Source organism: Plasmodium gaboni, chromosome 14, assembly GCF_001602025.1.
Source record: "Plasmodium gaboni strain SY75 chromosome 14, whole genome shotgun sequence".
In the NCBI taxonomy this organism is placed as follows: domain Eukaryota; phylum Apicomplexa; class Aconoidasida; order Haemosporida; family Plasmodiidae; genus Plasmodium; species Plasmodium gaboni.
In genome coordinates this window covers 331,007-339,942 of record NC_031494.1, presented here as the reverse complement: position 1 = coordinate 339,942, position 8,936 = coordinate 331,007, and the positions used below count along the sequence as shown (strand labels likewise).

General features: G+C 19.6%; 3 protein-coding genes across 3 annotated transcripts; 1 reads left to right on the top strand and 2 right to left on the bottom strand.

Annotated features, from left to right (window-relative positions):
• Positions 1 to 246: 246 nt before the first annotated feature.
• On the bottom strand, positions 247 to 1,644 carry PGSY75_1410600 (putative eukaryotic translation initiation factor 2 gamma subunit; the record flags this gene model as incomplete). Its single annotated transcript, XM_018787811.1, has 1 exon — positions 247 to 1,644. One exon carries the CDS (start codon positions 1,642 to 1,644, stop codon positions 247 to 249), a length of 1,398 nt encoding a protein of 465 aa, XP_018639183.1.
• Positions 1,645 to 4,604: 2,960 nt separating this feature from the next.
• Positions 4,605 to 5,127, top strand: PGSY75_1410500 (hypothetical protein; the record flags this gene model as incomplete). Its single annotated transcript, XM_018787810.1, has 2 exons — positions 4,605 to 4,934; positions 5,056 to 5,127. 2 exons carry the CDS (start codon positions 4,605 to 4,607, stop codon positions 5,125 to 5,127), a joined length of 402 nt encoding a protein of 133 aa, XP_018639182.1.
• Positions 5,128 to 6,049: 922 nt separating this feature from the next.
• On the bottom strand, positions 6,050 to 8,401 carry PGSY75_1410400 (rhoptry-associated protein 1; the record flags this gene model as incomplete). Its single annotated transcript, XM_018787809.1, has 1 exon — positions 6,050 to 8,401. The coding sequence occupies one exon, from the start codon at positions 8,399 to 8,401 to the stop codon at positions 6,050 to 6,052; it is 2,352 nt and encodes a 783-aa protein (XP_018639181.1).
• Between the last annotated feature and the right edge of the window lie 535 nt (positions 8,402 to 8,936).

Sequence of the window (8,936 nt, the reverse complement as noted above, 5' to 3'; positions counted from 1 at the left end):
ATATATATATATATATATATATATATATATATATATATATATATATATATTTATATATGAATATATCATATTCCTTAAAAATTTGATTGATTGAATTTTTGGGTACAAATTATTTAATAAATGAACTTGGTGATAATTATGAATTCTTTAATACAATTTTTTTTCTTCTTTTAAATTAACAAAAGAAAATATATATATATATATATATATATATATATATTTATATTTATATTTTATTTTTTGGGATCAAATAGGTTCTTGAAGTTCCAAGGGTTTTCCCTTATTAATTTGTCCCCATCCAATTAAACGCCAATGTTTATCAACTCTTCTACTGAGAGCAATTTTATCTCCAATTTTGGTACATACTGGTCCAGTTAATTCTAATTTGGCTAGTTCAGTTTTTATTCCAGTAACTCTACAACCAATAGAAGTAGAACCGATGTTGATCATAAGGAATTCTCCGTTTTTAAGTTTAGCAACTTTGGTATTTTTTTCTCCATCTTGTGATTTAACACCTAATAATCTTCTTAATAAGTAATAAGATATTTCAATTTCAGCGAAGCAGTCAGGTAATTTATTTAGATGTCCGATAACTTGACCAACTAAACGATCAGCTCTTGTTAAGATAGGATCAATTTTAGTACCAACACCAATAAGTCCTCCTGGTACGGCATATTTTAGATTATTATTTTCTGCAAACATGGAAAGAATTTGTGAAATAATAGGTCTACAAGTTATTTCTCCTTTATCATCTTTTGATATAATACCAGGTCTAATTTCAATTTTATCTCCAACTTTTAAAACACCATGTAATATACTACCACCTGCTACACCACCTTGTAAGGTTTCAATATCTTCACCAGGTTTGTTCACATCAAATGAACGAATAACAATCATATGTGGAGATGATATAAAATCTCTTTTAGGTATACTAATTTGAGTAACAATATATTCACAAACTACATCAATATTATACTTTAGGACAGCACTGATAGGAATAATTGGAGCACTATCAGCTGCTGTTCCTGAAACAAAATTTCTAATTTCTTCTTGTTGTTTTAATGCTTGTTCTTCTTTAATTAATTCTACTTTATTTTGTAAAATTAATATGTGTTTTAATCTCATAATTTCTACAGCAGCTAAATGTTCAGAGGTTTGAGGTTGAGGACATGATTCGTTACCAGCTACTAATAATAAAGCAGCATCCATAACAGCTGCACCATTTAACATAGTTGCCATTAAAATATCATGCCCTGGACAATCTACAAATGATACATGTCTTAATAATTTCATTTCATGATTACAATCTTTACGTGGGCATATTGGATTATCTTCTTTACTACTTTCATATGATTTATAACATTCAGGTGGTAAGCAATCTGGGTTTGTACATTTATATATCTTTGCATTTGCATATCCTAATTTAATAGTAATATTTCTCTCCTTCTCATGCTTAAATCTAACTGTATGAACACCAGATATTGCATGAACTAAGGTTGATTTTCCATGAGCCACATGACCAATGGTACCTAAATTTATTGTAGCTTGTCTGCTTATAACATCTTCACTTAATGGTGTCAATTTAGTTACATCTAAAGTTTCTAAATTCTGCTCAGCTAATTTATCCTTTTCATTTATATTCATTTTATATTTTTATAAGCAAGGGAACAAGGAAATGAAAAATTAAAGAGCATAGAAATTGGAAAATGTCAAAAGAATATAATTTAAATAAATATATATATATATATATTATATATATATATAATTATTATTACAAACAGTTTGACACAAAATAGTTCTATTACTTTTATATTTCGCATTAAATTTTTTTTTTAAATATACATAAAATAAGTAAACATATATATAAACTTATAAATTTATTAAATAATATTTATTCATATATAATACATACATATATTTTTTATTTCCCATATTATACAATTATGTAAATACAATTTTCAAATAATTTCTCCCCTCTTTTTTTTTTTTTTTTTTTTGTTTATATATAATTAAAAAAAATAATAAATAAATAAATATATATATATATATATATTTATACATACAATATATATAATTTTAATTATATATTATTATTAATTTACATATTTGTAACAAAAAATATATATCATATATATTTATTAATGTTCTTTTTTTTTTTTTCTGTTTTTATAAAATGATTTTCTTTTTTCCCCTATATTTCAATAATATATGATTCAGGGATTTTCTTTTTTTCTTAATAAAAAATATATATATTTATCATGAATTTTACTATTATATATAATAACAAATGATAATACAAGTTTTATGAATATAATGATGTATTTATATATAATGAAATATAAATCCGATATTATACAAAATAAGAAATATTTCTTTTGATAATAATTATTTATTCATATATTATTTTATATATTCCATTAGAAAAATAAAAATATTTACATATATATAAAATAAATACATTATTTTTACTCTTTCTAATATTATAAAAATAAATATATTTTATTATATATATATTTATATAATATATATAATAAAATATTTTTTATTTTCATTGAAAATTCTACCTTTTATAAAATATTCTCTTCATCATATGAATTTTTTTTATTTAAAAAATTCTTACTTAATGTAATATATAAAATATATATTATAAATATAATATCTTTTTTTTTTTTTTTCCAGATTTGAACTTCATGTTATTATATTATATATGAAAAGTATAACCCTACTTATTATATATTATAAAAATTATACAATGTGAATTATTATATATTATATATATATTATATAATATTTATATATATAAATAAATATACGTAATAAAAAAGGATTATAATTATAATAATATATATAAATATATAATATATATAAAGGAATTATGTTATAAAATTTAGTGTATTATTTTTATTTATTATATATATATAATATAATAAAATTAAATAATATTTATTTATATATAGTTTATTTATTTTTTTTATTGGTGTAGATATTGTATGTATATGGGCTCATTAATTTATTAATGTATATAATTACATAATATAATTATATATATATATTTATATATATAATATATGAATTATGTATATAATATTGTATATCAATTTTTTAGGCTTTTTATATAAAATATAATTTAAAATTTTTATACATCCTAAACATAATAATATATTATATACATATTATAATAATTTATAAGATATTTTTACCATGAATATTTATTTTATTATATATATATTATATATATGTTGTACATTTTTTTTTTTTTTTGTTTTGTTAAAAAATGATATTAAATGTGCTATTATATATATATATATATATATATATATATATATATATATATTTTTTTAATAAATTATAGATACATATAAAAATTTATTTCACCAATTATATTGTTCTAATAGAAAATAAGTAAAATAGTAATATATATTTTTATAATATTTTATTTTATCATATTAAATTCATTTTTTCTTTTAATTTATAGTGATATATAAATATACAACATATGTTTGTGTATGTATATCTTTTATTTCCTTCTCTTTTTTTTTTTTTAATTTACATTTCTATCTTTAATATGCCTAATGAAATATAAATAATTATTCTCGTTTTCATGGGAACGTATTATATTATCGATTATTATAAATTTTTTTATTAAGTTGTTTAAATTGACCCTTTATGAAATTTTAAGAAATCTACTATGGACAGTTTATATATATATATATTTAAATATTTTCATGTCATTGAAATTGATGAATATTTTAAATGTAAAAATAATTATGTTGTTCATCGAAAAAATTAAATTTCTTTATAAATAACAGGGAAAAAAAAAAATAAATAAAAATAAATGTCAAATAGTTCATCCAAGTTAATGGATATAAATATATAATGTTTTTTTTTTTTTTTTTTTTTTTTTTTTCTTTTAATAAATTGAATTAAGAGATAAAAATTATTCTACTTTCTTGTTATATATATATATATATATATATATATATATATATATATATATTTATATATTTATTTATATTTTTATATATAAGGGTACTGTGAACATTCTTATTATAATGATTCCTTTTTTTTTATTTTTTTTATTCTTTAGCTTTAGATAATTCATTAATATAAGATATTAAGAATATCAATGCTTTTTTCTTTTAAAAAATAAAAATATTGTAAGATCATTGTCTCCAAAAGAAATAAATAATTGCATATTTCTATTCAACTAATATATATATATATATATATATATATATATATATATATGTATAATATGTGTGTATGTTAAAAATATATAAAAAAAAGAAAAGAAAAAGTTATAAATTATACTAAATATTAAATATTGTCAATTAATTCATTGTATGTTGATTATTATCCATATATGATATAAATAAAGTAAATAATTAAATGTTGTCATAAAAATAAAATAATAATAAGTTTAATATATTTTACAATGTGATGAAATTAATTTGAATATTTTTGAAGAGAAAGGCTATATATAATAATATATATCCCTTTTATGAATGTAAAATTATATAATGTAAAAAAAAAAAAAAAAAAAAAATACAATACTTTATTATGTAACTATAATATTATATATTGTGTTATTTTTTTCTATCAAAATGAATAAAGTACAAATATTAAAAAAGCATGTGGTCAATAGTAATATTTTTTTAAGTCGTATGTTCTCATATTCAATTAATTTGTTAAAATCCTCAAATTTAAATAAAGGATATAAAAACAAAATTATAGAAGAAAGAGAAAATTTTATAAAAATAAATAATACAGGATACAAATTAGTAACAGATACGAATGAATCCTTATTTTTAAACGATAATATTTTTATTTATAATGTAAAAAAAAATACAAATGAAAATTTAAATAGTGAAAATCAGGATAAAAAGGTATTACATTTTTGGAATAGGAGTCCTGGGGCTAGATACCCTAAGAAGGTTATAAATATATATAAACGGTTGTTACAAATATATTCAAACGTGTATATATATATATATATATAATATTTATTTTATGTTTTTTTTTATGTTTTCCTTTTTATAATTCTACACACTCTAGGCAAATAATGGAGCACGCCCAGATTGTCGATCAGTGAGAAAAATTAGAAAGAGACTAAAAACAGGCAAATGAAAAGCAATACAGAACAAAAAAATAAAAATAAAACAAAAATAGTGAATAACATAAAATATTCATTTATTGAATAAATAAAGAGGTTCTATATACTAATATATTATGTTATCTAATCGTTGCATACAAGCAAAAGATATATATATATATATATATAATATCAAAAGGAAAAGGATATAAATTTATTTTTATAAAGACAATAAAAATATACATATAATAGGTTTATTATATATATGTTCACTGTTTTTTTTTTTTTTTTTCATTTAAATTATTAAAAATTATTCAAAAATAAAAGTTAAATTTGATATGTTTATATTTCTACATGGACATCAATTTGTGTATATATATATATAGAGAGAGAGAATTACAATTCAAATATATTTATATAAAAAAAATCCTATTATTTAAAGCATATTCTTGAAAAATAAAAAAACCCAAATTATATGTATATATATATATATATATATATATATATTATACACATAATATTTGTATAATTAAAAAAATTAAAAAAAAAAAAAAAAAAAAAAAGACTCAAGGAAAATATATATATATATTTATGTAAAATTAAAAACTTATATACTAATGAACTTTTTTTTATTTTTATTTATTTTTTTTTTTTTTTTCGTAAATATGATGATGTATAAATAATATATATTTATAGTTGTAATTAAAAATTTATTTACAAGTTAAATATAAATTACAATCACATAATTTCTTTATCTTACTTTTTTTATATACTAAATAAAATAACCTAAAAAAAAAAAATTTATAATATAATATAATTCCCTCTTGTTTTTTTTGATTTAAAGGAATAAAAAAAATTAAAAAAAACAAAAATATATATATATATATATATATTTATTTATATACACATATTTAGTAAATTTTTATATTATATATATATTTTTTGATGTATATATTCTTAATCTAATCTCTTGAAGGCAAAGTAGTTTTTCTTTAAGTGAGATCTGTAACGTATGTTGATTAACTTAGCATATTGTATACGCATTTCTTTAAAGAAGTCTCTGATTTCAGCCTTGAATTTTCTCATTAATCTTGTAGCTAGTTTTGAATTTGCACTTTTGTCATTTGGTATTTTTGATTCTTCATTTTGAAGACTGAGCATATCTGTTTTCATACGAGATACTATAACAGTTAATTCTTTTTTCTTTGCTTCGAAATAATCATTAATAATACTAACCATAGTTCTTCTATCTAAGTTATAATAAGCATATGCTGAAACGGTTCCATCATAATAAACATGTGAGGTACTATTTTTTCTGACTGGTTTTAATTCTTTTTCAAAAATGGAATTAAAGTGAAAATCGAGTAGGAAGTTACGTCTTGGTACTAATTTAAAGAAATGTTTTACTTTTTCATGTATACCAGACATTATAGCATTATAAACAATAACATTTTTAAAGCATGAACTATAATAACGAACATAATCCACTATTCTGTTATAAATATGCATTTCGGTAACCATTGGAGTTGTATCAAGTTCAACATATGTACATATATCTTGTAAAGCATATGAAGTATAATATCTTTTAAACATATAGATATTATCATAAATCCATGTTAATTTTTCATAGATATCATCTGGATTTTTTTGAATTTCGCTAAAAATTTTATATACCAATTTTCTTGCTTTATATGTTAAACCTGATGTTATTACATATAATTTACTTTTAACAATTTTTAAAACAGCAGCAATATCTTGAGAAGCTTCAATATCATCATATATTAAAGATTCAATATGACATGTTATAGATATACTCATAAACTTCTCAAAATTTTCTTGATATTTTACAAGATCTTCACCACCCATAAGATCCTTGATTTCTTTTTTTTTTAAAAATTCTTCTAATGTTTTAGGATTTAATAAACAAAAGTTTACATTGGATAATTCATATATATGATTTTTTTGTAATTTATATCCATCAGCTAAAGTTAAGTAATCAATATTTGGATGATATTTAAATAAGTCATTTTCAAATTCATATAATCTAAGATGGTTTTCTCCAAAGCTACCGATACATGAACCGTATTTACATTCTGTATCATTTAATTCAAGTTCAAGTAAACCCATTTTTTTTAAACATTCTTTATGTTGTTCGAAAGTTGTTGCTACGTGAGTTTCTCTTTTTCTAATATCAACTAATCTTCCTTTTAATGATTCCATAGTATCAAATAAATAGGAATTGTTTGGACAGTTATATAACATGGTTTCTGGATATTCTTTATAGGTTGAACTGACACCTAATGTTTTAGCATTTTCTTCAGTTAGATTAAAACTTATACCTGAATATACCTTCTTTGATACTTCAGTTTTTTCTATTACTTCGTCTTTCTTAAATGGATTTAATTTACTGAAAAATCTAGAAAAGGATCCAGCAACATTTCTATCTTTTACTTGATTTTCAACAAATTTATCATCTGAAAACATAAATGGTTCTTCATCTGTTTCTTTTCCTATTTTCTCAAGTGCTTTATCTCTTTCTTCTTTATTTTTTTTCATATCTTCATCAAAATCAAATCCTTCCTTTTGTGCAACTATTTCTCCTTCATTTTTAAGTATATTAATATTTTCTTCCATATTATTTAATGAATATCTATAGTCAAATATTTCATCCCCCCTACCAAGTAAATCTTCCAATGGTGTGAGTGTGTTTTTTGGTGCACTACTTTCTTCTTGTTCTGCACCTGCAATACCTGAAACTGAAGCACTTCTTTTTGATGTTTTAGTAGTACTTTCTTCAGATTCACCATGTGGACTTGCTGATTTTACACTTGATGGACTTGATTTTACACTTGATGGACTTGATTTTGTACTAGATGGACTAGATTTTGCACTAGATGTGTGTGTACCTGATGGAGTAGAGGTTTTAACAAATGAAGGAGAAGCTTTAAATTCCATATCATCTTTTGACTCATCTTCTTCAAGAATTGCAGCAGCCGATGCAGATCTTGCTCTACTTCTAGCGTGTCCTCTTTTAGCACTTTTGCTTCCACTTACATCACCTAAATTTATATCTCCATCATCAACACTAGATTTATTTTCTAAAAAGGATTCATTTGAAAATTCATCTTCATAGGAATTTAAATATTCCTTTTTATTTATTGGTGTCCAATAATTGTAATCATCTAAATTCAAATCATTACTAACTATTGTTTTTCCATAGTTATTCTCTCCGTTTACATTTATACCTTCAGTGACATTACGGAAGAGTACATGGAATATAATTATTATGCTACCCAAATAGAAACTCATTATATAAAAAATAAATTAATCAATTTTTTACTATATATATAAATATATATATATGTAAATATATATATATATATGTCAGTATTATAAATTAATAATATTTAGAATAATAAAGTATATATTCTAATAGTTTAAAGATAATATATAGTAATACATATATATATGTGCATAACTATAAAAATTATATTTATATATATATATATATATATATAATATATATTTATGTTATCTTGTCTATTTTAAAATCTTATATAAATACTAAAAAATAAAAATTAATACCATAATATTTAAAAGAAAGTTATTAATATATAAAATAAAAAAGATAAAAAATTAAATATAATAACTATAATTATAAATATTACTATAAATATATAAATAGAATCAAAAAAATGAAAATACAACCAAAAAAAAAAAAAATAAATAAATAAATAACTTATATATGTATATAAATATATATATATATAAATAAATATAAGTATTATATATATATAAAAAAAAATTAATTTTACTATTTATTTATATATATATATATATGTTA